Source organism: Lonchura striata, chromosome 11 (genome assembly GCF_046129695.1).
Source record: "Lonchura striata isolate bLonStr1 chromosome 11, bLonStr1.mat, whole genome shotgun sequence".
Classification (NCBI taxonomy): domain Eukaryota; kingdom Metazoa; phylum Chordata; class Aves; order Passeriformes; family Estrildidae; genus Lonchura; species Lonchura striata.
The window spans coordinates 10,690,911-10,714,168 of record NC_134613.1 but is presented as its reverse complement, the minus strand read 5'-3'; the positions used below and the strand labels follow the sequence as shown (position 1 = coordinate 10,714,168).

The window sequence follows — 23,258 nt, the reverse complement described above, 5'->3', positions numbered from 1 at the left end:
TGCTGAGCACTGATAGTATACCAGGGCCCTGGGATGCCTTGGATATCCATGTAGATTCTGTTTACCAAATAAACAGGAGCTGGATACATTCAAATAATGAATGCTTATTTTAGGAGACATTATATATGTTTTCTACCATGTTTCAAAAAAACGTTGTGCAAAATTAGAGAACTGAAAACAAAAATCTCTGTTGTTGTGACATGAGGGATTGTGATTCTGGTATCTCAGGACTAGAAGGCATGTATCACCCTGCTCACTGAAGAACTTTAAAAGTGAAGTAATCAAATGTACAGTGCCTATTTATAAGCAACCAAACTCAGCTAAGTTGTGTATAAGCATCAGTGTTTCACTCACAATTTCACTTAGTAAGGATTATTCACTTTAAATCACTTCCACTAAATTGAGAGCCATGTGTTGCTGTTGTATTTTTGAACTTTTCCCATACCTTTTAGCATATATCAGTTCAAATGTTTAAGACATCAAATATACTTTAGTTCAACTGCTGCCATCTCAGAGAAGGAATGTGACCCAATAAGAATCTGCTTTGGCACACTTTGCTGTTGGCCTGACATTTCCAAGCAGCCAGGACATCTCCTGGTGACCTGGGAGGGTCAGCATAGTAAAAGTAGTGGTAAAAACCAGGACATTAAAAAGTACATAAAAAACAACCAATTAAAGAACTTCAGACTTTGCTTTTCATACCTAATCTCTAATGTCAAGATATATAACCAGCTTGTCTTCTTTATTACCTATGCAAAATTGAAGAAAACAATTCTGAGGTAGCCATGTTTAAAATGCTTCAAAATCTCTCTCCTGTATCAGAAGAATATAATCTTATCTGCTCTTAGTGACATTTTCTGTTAGAAAGAGCAGTTTTCTGTTTTCATCAGCATTGACCCATATTGTAATCTACGGTAATCAGAAACATATGAGCCACCACAGAAAGAAATGACACTGATCATTATCCACTCATCATGGAATAAGATGGTGAGCAGGATCCTAAAGGGCAAGAATTGTTTGCAGTTTCCACTATTAATAAAGCCAAATGTTCCAGTTCCTTACTTTTCAAACCAAAAATAATGTTCCCCTCTGACCACTTCCAATTTCCTTATTAGGACTTCCACAAAAACAAATTGCTTGATAAATTACAACAATCTTTACCTTAACAAGGATCTTTCCACAGTCAGGAGAAAAGCATTCAAGAGCAGCAGATAAAAGTTTACATTCATGATTCTTATGTGACCACTCTGGTTTCCTGAATCTGCTCAAACCCAGCGATTTTTGGCAGTTTGCTCCATTCCATAAAAATCACATGTAATCCAAACTTCAGCAACTTCACCATTTCTATCAAGTTTGTTCCTGGAAAGAAAATAATCCCATCAGAGAAAGGTGACAAAAAGAGATTTGTTCAAGAGATTGAAATTTAGGTGTTTTTTAAAATATAGGCATTCCCTACAATCTCCATTTGTGACCAGGAAGTCAGAAAGCAGAATGATAATTCTTGAACATATTATTACATGAAGATTAGGTCCCTGAAATCAAGCTACACTTTTAACATCCCAACCAAGTTCTTAAATTATGCAATTCTCTGAGAAGTTTCTTGCTTTGTGAAGTAGTCAGATAAAATATTCATGTTCTCAAATAGAACTGCAAATAAAAAATAAGTAAGGGCAGGCTGTCGGTGCTGTTTGCATGACGGTAGCAAAACGTGAATGAAAGTAATAGAAAATGGCATGCCAACAAGGGAATTTGAAAGCAATTTATGAGATTTATTTCCTTCTTGTTTTTTACTTCTTTGCTGGATTTAAAACTAATTTTTATTAAATATCTCACTTGAGACTGAAAATAAGTTCCCCAAATATGATAAGCAAGAAAAAGGCCCCAAAATTCAATTAATAAAACCACATTTTCTTTCTGCTTTGGTGCACACTCCAATGCAGTATTGTGACCAAATATGAAAACAGAACAAAGAATTTTTTATTTAATCCACAGCCTCCCTCAGCTTCCAAGAGAGTATGAAGTTAAATACTAAAAGAATATGGTGTATAAGAAAGACAGCAGAAGTGTGTTTTATTTAATCTATTGTATCTTCTTTAAAATATTCTGTATTTGCTCTAACTATTATTTTTTTCTTTACTGGCAGCTATTAATCTTGCTATACATTATAATTACATAATTCACCACATTTAGATCATGCCACTGCAAGATGTCCTGCAGTGCAATAAGAGCAGGTGTGAGCAGTGAGACGTTTGGTGTAAAGCACCAAGGTGAGCCCGCAGAGGCCTCTGTGGCAGGGGAGTGCTGGGAATCACTCTGGGCTGGCTCTGCTCTCCTTCTGGGGATGAGGATTCGTGGGGAGCTGGAGCACACCAGCTGCACTCCTTCTGGGGATGAGGATTCGTGGGGAGCTGGAGCACACCAGCTGCACTCTAAAAGCACAGCCTTTGGGGTGGATCAGCTTTTAGGAGCCTGCTCTGCGTGCCCAGATCAAACCATAGCACGGGGAGATCAGGGGCTGCTTTAAAGTGCACTCCTGGAGAGTTCACTCATCCTGGGGCTGAACAAAAACCTTTCACAGCTGCACCTCACGTGTACTTCCATTTGAGCAAAATGTCTCTGTTCCCCTCTCATGACACAGACAAACTGTTTGCCCAGGCAGTTGCTCTTTTCATCTAATTGGCCTGAAAACATAAGAATAAGGCTTATCGTTCCATTTATGAGGAATTAGTAAATCATGAGGCTTGGAATGGAAATTGAAATAATGCAATTAAATTCAGATAATAATTTTATTTCTAGATATATTTTCATTCAAAAACAACTTTAAAAGGTCTCATTGCTAAGATGAATGGCTAACAGCCACGCTGAGCACGACTTCCATTTTAAAAGCATGATCTATGTAAAATCTTCATAATTTTGGTTTTTTAAAATGCTTTTTACAATGTCTAAATTTTACACTGTGGCTGAAACATATAACACGCAGCAAGTAATTGGATACAATACAGTTACACAGCACTGTGAAATTATTTGAGAAACTATCATTAACAGAAAAAACTTTTTTTTCCTTACAATAATTTGTAAAACTTGTTTCCTTTTTTCTTTCCCTTGCTGGTATGTTTGGAAAATTTTTTTAAAAAAGAATCCCTTCCATCTCCTTGAAGGTAAATTTTTGTTTGAGTAAATGTAGCAGACCTCTCACAAACCTGAATGGTTTCACATCAACTCCATCTTTTTGCTCCTCCTTGTTCCCACACCAGGCACAGCTCCCACTGCAGCCTGCAATTCAAAACCTTCCTCCTCTGAACCACAAACCTGCCAGCAGATTCCTGGGAGCCACCTCCCCTGATGGATGCACTTTTCTTTCCAGGGAGGCTACTTATGACACTTCTGATTAAAAAAACCCACCACCACAAAAAAACAACAACAACAAAAAGGAAGAGGGAGGAGATAAAAGCTCATTAATAATGAGATCCCTTGATTGCTGCTGCAGACAGATCTGTGCCTGCCTCCTGCCACACAGGCTCTCTCCTTTCATTGCCTTTCTTTGCAGGGCTGGAGAATACCTGGTGCCAGAGAAAGAATGAGACAAAGTCTCCACAGTGGAGATTTAGGCTCCTTTAAAATAACTTTGAAACGTGACTATATCCCTAAAAATCTATCTTCGATTTATTTTATAATGAGCTCAATTCTTCCCAAATCTATTTATAAATTCCTTCATCTTATGCATGCTGAGTATCTTGCTAACAACATTTTATTTTTAGAAGATTCCTTTGCCTGACAATTTTGCAGACTCTACTCAACCAGCCTCCTGATAAAGTCAAATTAAAAACTTGATAATTTAATACACAGAAGTATTTCATCCTGTCATAATGGCTGTCTGGAACATCAGAAGCTGTTACAAAGAGAATGGTTTGTCTCCAGAACAAAAACAAACAAAAAGAAAAGATACCAAACCTGTCTGAGTTCAAGAAGCATTGAAGCATTTGGACAATGATGTCAGGGACAATGTGGGATTCTTGGAGGTCCCATGCAGGGCCAGGAGTTGGATTCAATGATCCTGCTGGGCCCCTTCCAACTCAGCATATTCTGTGATTCTATGAAGCTTGTCTGCTTTAATTAATCTGTTGCAAGACAGCTTTAAGAGGAAGGCCCAGCCACCTAGGCAAATTTTAGGCATCCTCCATAAGGTTTGGTGTTTGAAGAAAGGTTTATTCTCTTTTTGAAATAACATTGACTCAGATTCCAGCTCTCTTTCTCTTCTTGGCCAAGCTGTTGTTTTCCCCTCCACCACAAAGACTATGGGCCTCAGCTAACAATTCCTGTGCTGTGTGACAAATTGCTCTGTGTACTAATACATTTTATCCACAATTTTTAGAATTTGCAGTTAGATTAAAAGACAAACAGAACAATACAAATAGAGAATCCTGCAAACAAAGTCCTTATTTGCTGAGCAATAGCTTTATCAGAGATCCCGTAAGTCACTTAAAGCTTGTCTCTGTCTCCAGACTTCATATTTCTTCCTCCACAAGGTACTCTGCCCTCCTTATCAGTACAGTCTGCGCAGTCCTACTGAAAGTTAACTTTATATTCAAGCTGGCAAAAGGTCAGCTACTGTGTCCTCTCTGAATACTGCTTTTATCTGACAGGTCTATGAGTCAGCAACATCTTTCTTAAATACTTACTTTTAGTATCACATGCACAACCACTGCAGCCTCTTGTTCAAACAAATGATGTTCAGAGAACATGCCCTGGGCATATCTAGTCCCAAACTAATACAGCAGCAGCAGGATTTGAGCTCATAAAGACTCTTACACATATCTCAAAGCTACATTGACTTTTAATTTCTGCCTCCAGACAGAGTTATCTTTCCCAGCTGCAGAGAGCAAAGCACAGCAGCAAAGTCCCAAGCCTGGCAGGCGTGGGAAGGAAGGAGGTGGTGCAGGGCAGCTGCTCTGATGGAATCAGTGTCTGCACACCTCCAGCACATCCACTGGAAATGCAAAGTGTGCCCCATTGTCTGGGCATGTTCCCTGCACGCTGGCCAGTCCCGATTTGCTGACACATCCCCATCCTGCAGAGCCAAGGACAAGGTGAAGAAGGCTGACTCAACTCAAATCTGTTGCCTGGGAGGTTTAGGGAGCAGCTCTCTGCCCTAGGCTGAGATGCCACTGTAAGCTCTGTATGTTTTACTGCCAAACTGCACTGAACAGAACAGAGCAGCTCCCTGACTGAAGGAATGGAGGAATTAGTAGGAGCTGGTGGCTGCTGCTGTCCCACACCTTGCCCTAGGCTGTCTCTGCCCTTTGGGATGATTTTGCAGACACAACATGGACCATGTTTTTTGTCCAGAGAAATATACTCTCCATACAGAACAATAGCAAATTATGACTCAGACAGTTTTAAGGTTTTATTAATAACCTATTTGAGAAAAAGAATGTGGAATCTATGAAGATTTTTTCATAGTTTTCCCAATTCAACTTCCATTCCAGACCCAGCTAGGATTGGCCTGGGGACTCTCCTTTAGTACAGTAGATAATAATATGCCATTAAAAGATGATGAACCAGCTTTGGACTATACAATTTCCACCTGGACTTCAGGATAGCAGAAATATAAATGGATAATCAGAACTCCACAGGGAACTTTTGACCTAATACAAGGATTGTTGCTCTCAACTTTATGTCAGGGACAAAAGAGATAAGTGAATTTGGACTAGAAGTTTTTCTCACAGCATGTTTATAGTCTTTCTATTCTCCACTTCTCTAATAAGAAGGAATAATTTAATTCTATTTTGAAGAATTTGAAGGCCAATATTTAAATTATATTTATTTTCTCTTCCACATATATTTCAGACATATTTTTCAGATAAATAACATTTTATTATCTATATTTGTCATGAAAAGCTGAGCTCAGACAACTCTGTTGGAAATAAATGAATTATTCTGCATATATGAAGGAAACAGAGGCCATTCTGCAAATCACTGAATAGACTCTAACAGATAAAGAAAATTTAAAACTAAATTTAAAAGTCACAATTTTTTGATAAATTTATTGTTACTTCATTTCCACTCGATTCTAGTTGGAACTATAAACATACTGAAGCACTGTGAGAAATAACTGCCCTGCCTTGTGACCTCTCCTATGATTTCTGGGATGCTTCCAGCATGTTCTAAAGTTCCTGATACAGCAGGAAATACACATAAAAATATTTTGATGTGAAAATTGCAGCTCAGTTAAGTGTGGCGGCCTAGCAAAGTTCAGCTGACAAGGGTGGCTAAGGATCTCTCAGGACAGTTTTATAAAATGAGCCACTGTGACAGAAGTTGTACAAACAACTGCAATTTTATGTTACCCAATTATTCTACTTGTCCTGAAGAGCTCTGTCCAGATAGGGTGGCAGCTACAAAACACATGTGGAGCAGAGCCTGTCCTCAAAAATAATCTTATACCAGTGTAAGAGTATTAGGTTTGTTAATAAAAGCCAAAACATCACTACTTCCATTCCCAAAAAGCCTTTGTTCATGATTAAGTAAATTGTAAAGCTGCTAATAAAAGAAGCAATAAAGCTGAGAGACTAAGAACTATGATTAGGACAAAATGAATATCCATTTTAAGGAATAATTCTCCCCATATTTCAACAAATGTAACCCCAAAGGTGGCTACAACACAGAGCAATACCTCAGGTCTGCACAGCACCACAGAAATTAGAATAAGTGCTGCTTAAAGTTAAAATTCAGAATACTTGGAATATCAGCCCTGTCATTACATAGAAGCATAATTACAGCTAATTAACTTAAAGGTTAGGAAAGAACCTGTGCAAAATAAAGGAAGCTCTTTCTTCTGTTAATGGAAGGTTTGGCTAATAGATTTGTCAGGTCCAGGTAGAAGAACATGTATTTATCTTTTAAAAATAACGTGCCCTTTATGTGAATCTATAGCAGAAAAATATGGGAGTTATTAAAATCACTGTAGAGGGGTAATAGATGGTTCTAATTCAAAATGAACTTAATAGAGTATGATTTTTGCTGCTTGCAGTGGAAGTTGTTTAGTCTAGGCAGTCTCCCATAAATCTGAACAAAACGTATGACAGTGCTGCAAACCAAAAGAATAAGAAAGGCAACAAAGAGCTTCACTTTCATTTCTAACTGAGCCAGCCCCCATGGAAAACAAGTGATGTATCTCCAGCTGATAGATACAGGGCCTGAGAAGCAATAATATACACCAGCTATCAGCACAGTTGCATATGGATTATCTATTATCAGAGAGACAGGTTTCAAAAAAAAAGCAAAACAAAAACAAAAAAAACCCCAAGATAACTCAGTTGGCCAAAAAAAAAAAAAAAACACAAAAAAACCACCCAAAAAACAAACAAACAAACAAAAACACCAAAACCACCACCAACAACAAAACCCCAAAAAACCCAAAATCTCACACCAATCTGACAAACAGCAATGTCTAAAATGTCAATTTAATCATTAAATGCAATCACAACAATGTCCCATCAGCAATATTAGACATGATGCCTGAAAAGTGCAGAACAGAGGTAGCTGCCCATTGCTGTGAAAGACAGCAGCCAAAGTGTGCCCCACATTGAATCTGGTTTGAAATTCTCCCTTTGACTGCGTTGTCCAGGCTGCACCAGGAACACTCAAAATAAGCAGGACAACAATCATGGCACTGAACTAAAATTGGGATAGAGTGGTGGTGTTGTGGAGGTGCTTTAGCTTTTTTTCTTTAAAGTTCCCTTTGACTTTCATCCATTAGCTCAGTCTAAACTGGGGGTTTCTTTCTATAATTAAATTATCCTAAACTATCTTCTGGCACCTTCCACTGGCTTGTCACACTCTCAGTGGTTGACTGAAGTTATTGATTTTTCTTTCTTTCTTTAGGTTAAGGTAAAGTCACTTTAATCACTCAGAGTCTACAGAATAAATAATTACAGAAATTACTAATTTAGTACCTTTCTAATGTTTTGGCAGAAATACAGAAGCATTTTCATTCACAGGAAAAGAAACGTGATTTCTCAATTGCTATTGAGAAATATTTACAAAAAATTGTACATTTTATTAATCTTGAACAACAGTTTTTCTTAAATTAAACATACTGTGTTAGCTTTTAAGGGGAACAAAACACCCATAACTGCCTGGCTGAAAATCATCCTGTGTTCATTTCTTTTCTCATTACAGAATAGAAAGAAAATAGTTATAGTTATTACAACTGAGGTGCATGATGTGCATCTTTGAGAGGAAAAACTCAGCAGCACAGGCAAGAGTCAGATGTGCTGTGCCAGGGAATGTGGATGCACAGACCTTTGCCTCCCTGTTATCATTAATTCCCACATTGTGCCAGATATCAGTATGGATGCACATTATCCCTCTCCTCGTGGCTATACAAAGAGCACAAGAACAGCGAACGGACACAGAATATTTCTGTTACCTTTATTCCCTGTCAGTAAAGCTCAGAATGCAGTTGTTTCACATTTCCTTAACTAAAAATTGAGTGTCCAACTGTCCATGCTGCTTTTGTTACACTTATGAGCCATTGCTAAGCCCAAGAAAATGGTTGGAATAAATGGCTTTTCCTGTAGATTTTTTTTGTCTGTGTTTTTCAACAGCTCTCCCAGGAGAGCCTGAGAATTGGATGGTGAGGACTGTGGCACATGCCCCCTTCTCACAGTGCTGTGGGGCTCATTCAGCAGCATTCACTGGCCTACCAGCAGCTGCAAGGGAATTTGGGGTTCATTAGTATGCTGGTGGTGCTCAGCTTATTTCCTATTTTTTACCAGAAACGTCATTCTGCAGCCAAGATGCAGACATGAACGAGAACAAACTTGGCTGGAGCTGACTCTGCTGTGGACAAAGGCAGTGCTGGCAGCTGGCACATTATTCCAGCCTAAAAAGCAGTATCCACTCTGAGATCACTTCTTGCATCATGCAGATCTTTACTGATAAAGTTAGCAGAGGTGACGATGGATTTGGTTTGGTTTTTCAGTGTCAAGTCATGAAGACATTCAGAGAGGCTGGAGAGTCTCCAGTTCTAGAACTTGCTCTGATGACAGGATGAATGTCCCATGTGCAGCATGACATGTCACTGTGCTGTATTTAGTTGCTTTGCTATATGACAGGGAAGATCTGAATTGTCTATCTGGGCATGCAGATTTTCTCAGTCCATAAAAACAGCACAATGCAATAGGAGGCTATATTTTCTAAAGCAAATATTAAACACAATGTGTTTTTAAAAATTAGGATCTGATATGAATGTTTACTGGATATGAACAGAGCTTTGAAGGGATGGACCAGAGGGAAAAGGAAATTATGCAATGAACTGGAGAGAGGAGACATGGAAAACAAAATGTTCTAGCAGTGTATAATACATTATCACCTTCTGTGACTTAGCCACATAAACTATGACTATTATAGCTTTGTTTTTATGTAAAAACTTAGCTCTGAGAATTCTAGATTGAACTCAAATGTAGTGCCAAATAACAAGGCTGATAAATTTACCTACTTGGTGTTCCAGGCATGACATGAAGAGGCAAATAATTCTGTTTATCTGTGCTGTTTATCTTCTGACTGTACTATCAGGTTGGTCACTAGAGATGAACCAAATAATGACTTAGAGATTAAAGAAAGCCTTGGGATAATTAGAGAGCTTTCTGTTGTTTAATGAAAGTGGGTAAAAAAATTTGATAAATTGATATTACTGCTTGCTAGAAGATAACAATAAAATGCATGGGTTCTCTCTATTTATAGGTAATTTCTGTGTATTTATACTATAGTGAAAAGATTCTAATGTCCACAGTAAAACTGAGTGAGCATCACACACAAGCCAATACACCTGATCTCCATTTGAAGGTGTAAGGAATGAAGAACAACTATCAGTAAGGCAGTTTTCCAGAAGTTAGCAAATGCTTGCATGTATGTGTCTCAGACCATGAACAAACATCCTTGGTCAGTCGAGGATTACTGCTGGTAGCACTCCATCCACTTTTATCATTTCCAGCTGCCACTTTTATCCAACTCCTGTAGGAGATCAGTTCACATAAACATGCCCAAATTTCTTCAAGCAATATAAATTAGACCAGTTTAAACAGTTAAACAGGTGATGTGAGGTAACCTAGCCAATTTTCCTTGCAGCAAATGGGCAACATTGGAGCACTGACAACAGAACAGTAAGGCTGGCAATTTCTGGCAGGTGGGAGGTGACAAAAAGCTGGAGGTGGTAACCTCTTTGCTGATACAGATGGATGCAGACAAGGATGCCAGTGCTATAATCTGACTATACTCTAAAGCACATTTAAGTTCTTACATACAAAGGAAAGTCTGCATCCAAATAGTTTTGTTTCTATTGTTACAAAAGTTTTTTTAAAAAAGAGAGAAAAAAAAGATGTTTTTAAACTGAAAAGTGAATTTATATATAGTGAAAAAAAGAAGCTTTCTGGAAGAACTTTTAACTACTCTTTTACACAAGGCTCCTTCCCATTCTGTGTCTTTAATTCTTTGCATACGAATAGCAGTTCCACTTTCTTTGCATTACAAAATATGACAGATTCTAGATAAAACATGCCAACCAAAGTCAGAAGCATGAGCTCTGGTGTTATGTGCACCACCTATGCACAATATGGTAAAGCAGCTTTTGACAAACTCAAGTAGCTAAGAGAACAATGCAGAAAGGTAATCTCCATATTTGTGCACTTCGGTTTTCGGCTCCCCAGTTATTGCTGTCTCCCCCCATTCCCAGAGAACCAGAGTTCCAATACTTTGATCTGCAGTGGTACCCAGCTGCTGCTGCACCCTATGGAGTGTCTCTGCCCACAGAATTACAGGCACAAGCCCCCAGTTCAGCTTTGTCCCTTCCTACTGTGGGCCCTAATGCAGCTACTTGACACCCTTACCTATCACATCCATACTTTGCAGAGAAGGGCTGGAAAATCTGCCACTCTGACATGGTCCTGGTGCTTTTTGGAGGTTTGCTGTGTTCAGCAAGGGCAGCTGCTCGCCAAGCAGCAAAATTGGCTATCTGGCTGTTCAGCTGAGCCACTGATCTCTCTCTCCTGGGCTGGTGCACGTGAGATGGCCATTTCTGGATTGATAACTAACTGCCCCTTTCCCCCACACTGCATTCATAAGGCTTTTTGGCTGTGCTGTGCTCTGGAGCAGTACAGAGGAATGTCTCATTAGGTTTTCTCAGACACTTTATAGAAGTTTCACATTGTTGGCCAAATACAATTGGTCTGTAACTATTTGGAGAATTTTTAACTTCTGAGGCTACACACTCTGTGCTGTACAGAGATTATAAAACCAGCTTTCCAGGTACTTTCAAAGATACCTTTTCTTATGCTAATAGAAAAATAAGAAAAGGTTTAAGTGGGCTGTGATATTTTTCAGAACAATCTTGAGTAAATTAAAATGTAAATTTTTCTACAATCATTGCTTTTGGGTGACAAAGCTTTTGCTTAAGTCTTTGGATGCACCCTTCTTCCATTTGATTTTCACATTTGGAGGTTTTGCATGAATTTGCCTGATCACTTCTGTGATCTCTTTTCTTATTCCTTACGCTGACTTACGCAGTTTCTGCAGGAGTCTTTTTAGCTTGCTAACCAACATCAAACTAACCCAATAGAAAAAAAAATTCATTTTCACATGTTGGCTGAGTGGACTGAATTAAATGATGCAAGAATCATGGCAGAACTGCTCAGGTATGGGGAATTGGGTCCTCTGAATTTCTTATTATCACCTCCATGGATATACAACCCCTGGGACCAGGGGTCCCTAGGAACTGGGGTTCCTGCCTCACCAGCAAAATCTTCCTGAGTCTCATGTTCCTACAGAACAAGGTCTGACAGTGCAGGGCCTGGCAAGGCTTGGTGTCACAGTGCCCTACAAGAGGCAGCACAGCATCCCTGCACAGCAAAGCTCAGCAGGGACCCTCAGCCCCCGGAAAGCTGCAGCACCCACAGCACCCTGAGGAACAGCATAGGCCACTGTGAATGCCTCCACTCTCAGCCTGTGTGCCTGCTCCCACTGGGGTCTGCTACATCCAGTCTCACATCCTCCTTCTAAATTAGCCCCAATATGTCAGCCTAACACATAAGGTTATCTTAAAGATGTAAGGTTATAAAGTTGAAGAGTTAAGAATATAAACTTAATTTAGAGGAATGCATACCTAAAGATCCCAGAAGTGAAGTTTAAGGACATGAAAATGACACAAGTCAGATTCATAAAAAATTCTGCTAAATCATTTTGATTCCCAGGGGAACAAAAACTGATCCCCTAATCTTGGATGATTGGTAGTATTTGCCCAATGGGATTCCTATCCTGAACAGGCCTCTAGGTACATCTAGAATGAAAATAACAACTCTCAGTTATTGGATTTAGGGGAATTACTCTGCTGTACTAATATGTACATTACATAGATTATTTATATTAGTCCCGAAAGTCTTGTTAAATGAATATCTTAAAACACAAGTAGAATATAGATAGGCTCAATCTAAAAATTAACATTTAGGAAGAACAAGGTACCATAAACACATCCATTTCTTCTTCACATTGCTCACAATATTTTAAATTCATCCCTTCAGAGAGAATTTTGCAGGCTTTTTAATTATTCCATTTTCATCTTTAAGTTTATAGAGGATTGTTCTGTTTTAATCCCAGCAAATATCACAATCAAAATCCCTACTTGGCCTCAGCACACTTTCATGGTGCTGCCCTGCTGGATTCTGTTGAACAGCTCCTGGTGACAGAACACAAGGCTGCTTCATTAAACATCCACCAGCAAATCTAATGTGTGAAAAGTTTCAACAACTCATTCATAGTTCAGCTACTTTATGATAAATTTCTCATCAAGACATCACAAGCAGAGATCAAAGAAACTCCAGGGAATTATTTATCTTCTGATATTCATAAACTTGTGAAGGTGGAAAGTCTAAAGAGAATGAGCAAGGGCAGCTGATTAAATAAAGAAGTATGGAAACTAGGTATAAAATAAAACCTCATCCCAAATAGAAAAACAAATCAAATGGGGGGGGGGGGGGGGGGGGCGCGGGGAGGATGTGTATTTTTGCTTGAACTATAGTATTTAGCATCAGGAATATGTTGTTCACAAAAAGGGTTTGACTGACTGGGAGACTGACATTTCCTATTCACAGAATAAAACCAGCATAAACAGAAGCACCCCTGGGTTATTCTACCCCTGCAGAACCCTTCATCTGTTTCTGGCTTTCACTCATTCTGCACTCCTGCTTAGTGCAAATTACTGGGAGACACTTTTTGGAACAAGAATTCCAAATTTCCAAATAATACTTGAAGATCATACACTGATTTTCCCAAATATTTGGCAATAGGTTTAGCACAATACATTTAGTTATGTGTGCTCTCAGATATCCTAAAAATCAAATACATTAACAATCCTACTGCTGTTCACTTTGGAACATCGTGATTTTGTTCATCAATTTCTTTGTGTTCAAAATGTGGAGACCAACTTAAATCTTCTCAGTTTGGTTCATGTCAGTCTACAACTGCTAAAAAAACCCTATACAAATAAAAAATAATCCAACTTTTGTTCAATGTGACATACTATTGCAAAATTCAAATACCTAGGACTACAGGAACTGAAATAGCAGATCTAACCAGAGACACCCTAAAATCTGGTTAGAAATATATCAATACTGAATGGTCCAGAAAAAAAATTCAAATATATCTTGAAAATTAGTGGTTGACTCATGCCTTGAAGCATTTTGAAGGTTATCCAACCCCCTGCAGCTGTTTGGCTCACATGTCCTTCATCTGCATTAAGAACCATGTTTTGGGCCTGGAAAAAGTGCTCAGCAATGCACAGATGCACAGCAAAGATTTAGAAATTGGATATTTTATGTATATGGTCTCTGAATATTAAACACTTGAATCTTCTAAGCCAATGCCCAACATATGGTTTAATTCACAATAAATGCTGTAATAATGAGGGAAATGTCATATGCTTTATCAAGTGCATGCAAACATTGTATTTATAAACAGCATATAACAACTGTGTATACAAATTTTATAGTATACACTTTCTATGTGTGTATGCACTTTACACAACTGTTCAAAATTGTCCATTATAGCTATGTAATTTATATAATTATCTTACAAATTATACTCTGACACAGCATTAAACTATTACATAGCATTACTTTGCTAACCTCTAATACATATTTACTTCTACTGGTTTCCAGAGTTTTGGTCCCAGAACACCTTAAAAACCTACAAATTTTGAAGTTACTTACCATGAAACAAAATGAAACAATTTTTTTTTTTCTCTGCCCTTCTCAAATTTGGAATTCTGCACCCAAACCTCAAATACTGCCAGAGGCCCAGAAACTCAATTCTCCCTGTCACAGTAATAGGTTAAAATTGTAGCACTGTGTGCCCTTGCAGTGCTGCCAAGAGGCAGCTTTATTTCGCTTGAAATTGAGATTTAAGGCTTTGAGTGAGACACAAATCACATATCTAGCAATCTAACTCACTGGACCTTAGCATCATGATTTTAAAAATCAGTTTTTATCATTTTATACATATTTTACCTATGACTGGAATCACAATGTACAAAGGTATCCAGCGTTATGGGTAAAAGGGATAAAACTTCTATTAAAAGTCTTCTGTACAGTTAATATTTTCAGTAGCACTTTGCATTGTACTATGCAGACAGTATCAAATATTCCACAAAATGTATTTTCTGAACTAGTTTTCACAGGAGTCCTGGAAAGGCCTGCAGAGCTCAGCCACAACTTTGCCCATTTTAATAATGGCTCACTCCAAACTTACAGAGACAAATCTTTGTAGGACACCATTGTGAGGCCCCTTTTACCAGAAGAGAGAGCTGTACTAGAGCACTAAAGGAATGTACTTGAGAAATTCCTTGTGAACTATGGCTCAAGTGATGGCGATTTTTATAGCCTGGGCTCACCAATACAAGGAAAATTGTAACAAAAATTGCATGACAGTAATGTATGACAGCGTGACAGTTCTGTACACAGAATGTATTTAAAATATGTCCCCAGTAAATTCCTCTTCCTCTTAAAGTAAGAAAAACAAATTTATTCATTGAAAACAAATTCATTCAGTATTTGATAAAAAGTCTAACTTCTAGACAGAATTGTGTGGAAATAACTTTTGTAAACAATCTGCACTGGTTTTAGAAGAAATATCTACAGGCATCTACTGTAAAAGATCAGTTTGGAGAAATTCAGGATACACTTAAAATAATCAAAGCCTTTTAATACTGTATCAGTGAAATCATCAAACTCTTGCTTAGATGAACACACCTAGTGCTTGTCAAAGCAAAAAGCTTTTATCTGCCGCAAAAACAGGATTTCCCCTCAGTTACTTTGGTTTAACTAAGGCTTTCAGACAAAAACAGCAAAAGAAAACAATTCTATTATTTTTAAAAAAAATTAAAACAATCAAAGGACATAATGGAAAAAACCAGGAACTTATTGGAGAGGAAAGAGAAAAGGAGACAAGAAGAATGGGAGGAGAGGGAGATTAAAGCAAAATAGAACATACCCTTTAAAATTCTCCCAATATTTCCTCTAAGACACAGGTTTCTTGGAAGTAGAAAAATTTTAAGGGACTAGATGCCAAGTCTGCACTCAGACTGAGATTTTTGGATGCTTAGTCCTATTCCCTGAATAGAACAAAGGCCACTTTGGTAGCCCGAGATTTCATTATACTCAACCCAGGCAGATTCCCCCACTTAACAAGGCTCGAGTATCCACTTTCTTTTTTCCTACCTCCTTTCCACTACAACACTCAATCACCTTCCAGGCCTTACTGACCTCTCATTTTCCCCCCTGCCTTTCTACAAACTGAGACAGTTATTTGTCTCTTTCTGAGTACCAGAAGGCTGCCAAGCATAAATATTCACAAGGAGAGTTTGGTGGAATAGCCACTACCAAAAATTCATAAACAAAACCCAAACAATAAGTAAATAAACAGTTCACTAACTTTGTGCAGACAAGGTTGGTTGTACATGTGACTATTGTACACCCAACGCCCTCAGCTCAGCTCTGCCTTCCAGGGAATAAATCTATTATCCAGCAGCCTGCCCTGCAGGGCTGTCCCATGGCCCAGCAAGTGAGTTTTACTCAGTAATGCCTTCCTGTGCTAATATTCTAAAGATGCTGATGTTTCTCTCTTCTCATTCTTCTGGTTTTGTGTTTTTCTGAACTTCAAACACATGTTCTTGGTGCATCTATTTAACTTCTCCTCATAATATGGAATGCTGTGACCCAGAAATCATGCTGAATTCCTGACATAAGTCAGAAATTCCATAACTTGGAATTTCTAATTTCCAAGTTGGCACCAGGAAAGTGATTTCACTGCAAGATCACAATACAAAAAGTAAGGCCATAGGAAGAAAATGAACTCCCACTTGCAGGATAGCTACCTTAAAATACAACTCAAAAACTGTCTTATCTATTGCAAGACAGTCTATTTTTTAAAATCAAAATTTGCACTTGTCATGAGAGTATCAGCATATGGGAAATGGTTCCAAGGGCTATGTACATAAGTAATAGAGGTGTTCTCCTGGTCCCATGGAAATGAAAGGTATCCTCTGCACTGTCATGGTAAATGACAGTAAAGCCAGAATCATCCCTGATAAGCACAGAGCTGATTTCTGACCAGCACCTCACACACCTCCCCTGAAGGTGCCATTGCCTCAGAAGCAGCTCCAGTGAATTTTGGACAGGCCTCTTTCCAGACACATCCTTCTCCAATGTCAAGGCTCACTAATGCCACCTCCCAGTACCACTGCCTGGATGGTTTGAAAGCCAGGACACACAGAGAGAAGGCATTCAGTATAAAAGGTGCAATTTTACGTGCTCTCCTCTTGGATTTCCCAACAGAGGGTTTAAAGTGTGTTACCAGAGGGCTAACAACAGTTAGGTAATCATCACTACTCTCCCTCTGTGGTTGTTTGGGTACAAACTACACTCATGAGGAGTTCAATTCACCTTTGGCATGCCTGTATGCATGCATAGGACAAGAGAAACAAGAAATGAAAGCTCAGAATACTTCTCAGTCAGAGAATATAATTATTCATCTAATACCTAGCCATATCTAATCTCATAATTCATTTAAACTTGAAGAGAAAGGGAAGCTTTTTCTAAAATGTCTTTTTCCTAAACAGACCTGCTAATGTTTAATCCAATTGTCAAAGCCTTTTCTTGCTTTCTTGCTTTTTTCCCATCCATTCTTTGCTAAGTGATACCTGCTTTTCATTTGGCAAGGTACAAAATGAAAGATAGTTAAGGAGAGTGAGAACACAAAGAAATTATATGAGGATATGAAAAAATTTAAGCACAACAACCTTAGTTTTGACTGGGACTGAGGAGCAATCCTAAAACAGGCCTAGGATCCCCTCTCCCCACCCCGCCCCAAAAAGAAAATTACATGTTATAGAGTTCTCCCCTAAGAACTACATGAGATGGAATTATCAACCAATGACATCCAAATGTTTATGACATCCAAAAACCTTGAAGTGACAGGAAGAATAAAAATCAACTAAAGAGAAAAGCTCTACAAGAAGTATTTGTCAAATTGAGACATTTGAATACTGACAAGACATTAGCTCTTCTTTTAAGTGATACCAAAAAAATCTTGCTATTGGAAATGAGGAGATCTGTGATATACTCCACTTCTCATGGCACAAACCAAACTTATTAACACATCACTGCCTTTGCTCAGTTTCACAACAGAATTCTCTGGGGAATTGTTGCATCACTTGTTTCTGAAATATGCTGGATACTGGTGACACTAAAATATGATTACAATACATAAGTACTCTTGGAAACATTTCCCTGTAAGCAGGAAAAGCCACCCAAAAGATGCATGAGGTTTATCAGGGCTCAGACAAATCCACTCCTGACCATGAAGGGAAGCTGCTGCTGGGGTCACATGGAGCCAGGACCTGGAAATAGCGTGTGTTCACATGCTAACTTGTGTGATTTTCATGTATCCTTAACACACCAACAGCCCAAATTTCAACTTCTGTTCAGTTTACTTAAATAATTTTTCAATTGCCTAAAGATTAGGAGAGCCACTGTTCAACCCAAGTTCCATGACAGGAAGAAGGATGTTGAACATTATTTTTCTTAAGCAGAAAAGTTACTTTCCTTACTTGGAAATGCCAATTTTACTAAAAATTTTTATGCTGTACTGTAAGATGAATTTATAGTGTATGACTTAGCAAATACTAAAGTTTTGCTCTTAACATTAGATAGTTCTACTATACTTCATCCTCATGACTTTATATGTTTAGGCAATTTTTCTGCTATGGAGCAGATATTTTGTAGCTGTATTTTTATACCTGATCAGACATGATACATAAATATATTTTTACTGTGGCTCTCTCCCCCAGAAAAGCATAGGATATTTATAGTTTCAAACCCAGGCAGCATCTAGACCTTTGTCTAGTTTCTGTTAGAGTTTTTATCAACAAGTTTAAAGCAGTGCTATCACATCTGGAAATTTCAGAAGGGACTCCAAAATTCTATATTTAGGAACACCTTCTTATCTTATGGTGTGATTCAATCCAAGTCAGTCTGCTGTATTAACCTGCTTATTTTGTTCAACTGGGAATCTCTCTTCATTTTACTTTTCAATAAGAAAACATGATTATCTCAGGTCAAATGTAAAAATGCTCTGGTTTGTGCCGCAGGTTTGTCTGCCCAAAACTAACTAAAAAACATTTTACAAGAATCTGCTATGTTGCAATGAAGTGATGTTTACAAACCCAGCCTTCAGTCTGTAGTACACATCAAAGAAATATTGTTAATACAAAGTAAAGGTAAAGGGCTGAACCTACTTTGGGATTGACAATAGCCTTTCTCGCTCATGATTACTGCACTGCTCTGTGGGAAGGTAATTTATGGAAGCACATAGATCAGTGTGGCCACACTGCAGTGCCTTTGCTGAAAGAATTCATGTCAGAGTAGGATCTTCTGAGAAAAAGGAAATTAATCAGCAACCTGCTCACCTGTATTTTTCCAAAGCAAAACTCTCTGGTGGCTCAGAGAGATCTCTGCACACTTAACTGTAATTACCATGAAGAAATCTTTAGCAGTTGAATTGTGTTGTTTTTGCAAACTGACCTAAGAAAGTTCCCAGTTCCCTGCGGCCATGTCACTGAGTCACTGGCATGACATTTTCAGCAAGAGTCTGTTGTGGAAGCCAGGCTCTTCAGACACCATTTCCTTCTCCAAGTCATTACACAAATTAACAGATCGAAGCAGTTCCTTGTTGAATAACCCATCTGATCCTATAGGAACTTCTAACTTTTGACAGCCAAGAAGAAGTTCAAGAAGTATTTTTAATCCTCTCTCCCAGATTTACCAGCAAAACAACACTCAGCCACTAAAGCACCACAGCACTTTCCAGCCAGTGTCTAAAGAAAACAGCTTTTTATCAGACTTGTTTTCTGTACTATGTACAAACAGTACAGAGTGACAAAGTGCCTTTGCATTGCACAAACACTGAGAGAGCAAAAAGAAAATGAAAACAAGGCATTAAACAAAGAAAGGATGTGTACAATGGAACAGGCACAAGCTACTTTTTGTTTGTTTTCCTTTTTGTGCTAAAAATAGAACACAATGCTTATTTTTGTGTAGAGACTACTCACCAAAGGCTGAACAAACCAGACAATAAGAATATCAACATCATTAAAGCTCTTTCTGATTTTCAGTTATGTAGATTCATCCTTTCCTGATATTACTTACTTCAGAAACTAAGTCCTCTGCATGAGGGAAAAAAAAAATTCAACAGAAGTTTTTTAAAGTGGACATTGTAGGGAGAAGTGATCAGACTTGGTCCTATGGCAGTTAAAAGTGTACTGAAAGGAAAATGTTAGACACTGAAGCTACAAATTTTATCAACCAAACCTTCTGTAACTTTGAAGCTTTTAAAATTCCAACTATTGTACAAGGCTGAATAGATTTCTTCAATGTTTCCCAGCTGTGAAACATAACATTGCCTGTTCTTTGGAATGAACAATAATTAGCAACAAATAGAAAACAGTGTACATTCAGTGCAGGTCAGTTTAGGAGTTTTCTTGCCAGAATTGCTATGCACTTAAACAAATGAAATATGCTGTTCTATCATGTCTTATCATTACACTGAAATTAAACCTTGAATAATGTCTGTAACAGAACTGATGTGGCAAAACCACAGTCTGATCTAGACCCAGAACACTTCCACACTGGGGTTATTTGTATTGTGCATCACAAGATACTACTACCGCAGATATTTGAGGTTCATGATATGAGAGGTTCATGATATGAGAGGTCACAACACACATTTGCAGGATAAAGATTCCCCTGTAAATGAATCACAAGTTCTTGTAAACTACCAAAATCTCATCAATACAACAACATCACAGAACCCCAGCATAGATTTGCAGATACAACAGAGAAATTAATTGTCTATGATTTTAGGTATTTTCTAAAAACATCGACAGTAAGAGTTTCAATGTATAAAAAAAAAAAAAAAAAAAAAGTGTTGTCTTAGAAGACAAAATAAAATCTTTCCGATATCAATGTTTTATTAAGGAACTTCTATGCAGGAAAAATAAGAACTGAAATGTAACTAATTTCAGTGCTGCTGCAACAAAATTAATTTTAACTTCTCATTGATAAAATATTTGATTTCACCTCCAGTAATAACAGTAATATTTCATTTCTTCTTGGGTCTAATTAAAAAAAAAAGCCTCCTTCCTGACCACCTCAGTGGTACTGATGAGCAGCTGGAATTGAGGGAATTGGTAACACCTGAACCACAAATTTCATTTGAAATGAAACTAACAGTATCATTTCTCTGATATATTCCCTGCCGAATATTTACAGTGCCCACAATCTCCCCACATTTTTCTCACAGATGTGCCTGGCAACAAGAGCTATGCACACTGTTCTGGATGTGGTTAACAACTGCCTTTACTTGCAACTGACATCCTCTCTTCCTACCAAAACCATCTACCTTAATGCATCTTGGAATTATATTTTCCTTTCTCACAGTCAAATGATAGCAGTGACTTATGGTCAGTTTTGTTATTGATTACTTCAGTCAAGTTTTATCTTTGTGTCACTTCCTATTTATGTGTCCCATTTATAGAGAAATTCCTATCAATTATATGACCCTGCACTTCATAGTAAGAAATTTCTACCAGTTTCACTTACTGTATTTTCAAATTGTCATCTAGCTCTTAATGTTTCATGGCTTGGTCTTAACAGTGTTAGCAAGGGCCTCTCATGTCTTGTACTTTTCCTGCTGCTTCTTTAATGAAAATATTAAAACAAGATTAGCCAAAAAACTGTCCCAAAAGAACTCTATTAGTAAAACCTCTCTAATCTAAATGTTTCCTCTCCAATACTAGAAACAGTAACCTCTTTCTTACGTAGTTCATCATACCTTCTCTTCTACTAATCCCCATTTTTTATAGCTTAAGTGATATTTATTATATGGAGTTTTTTCAGCTAAATAAATATGGTGAAGTCTCACTAGAAAGGCTTGCACGTCACAAGGTGCTTTTTGTAAGCTTCTGCTTTATTGTACTCTATTTTTCTGCAATTGCTCTATATTTAATGTATTTTCCTTCTAAGTTTATGATGTTTTTAGACCACAGTTCACACTGCCGCCACTTTCTTACTTAACAGACATTTCTGAAAATGCTGTCCTAAGTGCACCAAGCTATTTTACCTAAAAACAAAATAATAAAAAATATTACAGCTAAAATAAAAACATTTCATCTTGCCTTTTCAGAGGGAAGAAAAAAAAAAAAGTAGTATGTGGTCTAATAGTTTTAAGCAGTCACCCAGGTCTCTAAGCAGTTATAACCCTGAATAAAATGGTTATTTTAGTGTAATGATGCTTGCTCAGCAATTACTAGCAAATGCACATTAGCAGAAATGCTCTGCAGAGATAAGGGCCTCTGAATGTTCCTGTCTGTGCATGCACTCCATGGTCAAGTTGTAACACCTGTACTGTGATCTTACCATCCTTGTGCATTTATAAAGGCCCGTAGCAATCAGATCACTATTCCCATTTAACTGTTACTGTTCACACAGAGGGACTCACAGGCACATCTAGACCATCTCAAACTTTGAAAAAGATCACTTTTTTTACCCAAAATGCACAGCTTAGGCCCAGCTGGAACAAGCAACAATTAAATACAGGAAGAGTTTCAAGCTTACTAATTTACTGTTTTAAAAAGTATGTTGCACTAGTAACTTTTTCAGGCTTTCAATTCTATCCTATTAAGACTGTTGTCACAGATTTCATTTCAGAGGCACTGGGATCATGGAGTGGATACATTACAAGAAAGAAAGATCATCAAAACTTAGAAACCAGATTTCGACTCTATACAGATAGAGCTGAAGGCAGCTGCCAGATTTTTGTTAATCAGTTGGAGACTCTTGACAAATGCCGTTTCAATGCCTCTCTTCCTCTGGTGATGATAGTCCATGGCTGGTCGGTATGAACTCCCATTTTATTTTTAATTCTTACTACATCTGATTTGATATACTTTCCTTCTCATCATGCTACAGAAGTAACTTCAGAAGTAAGGTTGTGATACAAAGATGATAGATTTCACTGGTACCTATCATGGCTAGAAAAAATACAAAGTGGATATTCCCAACAGATTCTGAAGGAGCAGCCTACGAACAATTTTTCACAAGGGACTCCCATGCCAAGGATTGAATTCAGCCCTGGTTTAGAGCCAGCAGAGCTTGAACAAGTAGCTGAATTAATGTGCTATGCCCTGGAGAGAAGAACACCAGTTTCATTTCTCTGATATGTTCACTGCCAGATATTTACAGACTTCTTGAAAAGTGGCCACAATATCCCCACATCTTTCTCACAGATAGACCTTTAAAAAGAACTTCTCCACAAGACCCTTTATTTTAAAGCAAAGCCTTCAACCTCAATTAATTATTACTGAACTGCTTCCAGTTAAACTGTAAAAAACCAAGTCACCATAAAAAAAAGCTTTCTAAAAAGCATGCCAATAGTAAGAGTGACATTTCATCAGCTTCTCAGTTGGCAAAGAAACAAAAGAAAAGGCAGGATAAGAAACAAAGTAATTTTAAGAGATCCTTAAATTCTCATAGAACCAATGGAATCACATAAGATGGCACAATGGATCTTTCTTGCACATCTGCAAATATGCAGAGGAACTTTGAACACCCCCTGTGATGCACACAACTCCCTTAACAAATAAGAGAGATACA

The 23,258-nt window shown here is 37.9% G+C and overlaps 1 protein-coding gene across 2 annotated transcripts in view; it reads left to right on the top strand.

Moving 5' to 3' along the window:
• Positions 1–23,258, top strand: part of LIPC (lipase C, hepatic type) — a 68,356-nt gene that overhangs the window by 30,890 nt on the left and 14,208 nt on the right. For both annotated transcript variants that reach the window (XM_021532054.2, XM_021532053.2), the window contains exon 3: positions 22,302–22,501. In XM_021532054.2, coding sequence (XP_021387729.1) covers positions 22,302–22,501 — 200 coding nt within the window. The remainder of the gene's footprint in view (positions 1–22,301; positions 22,502–23,258) is intronic.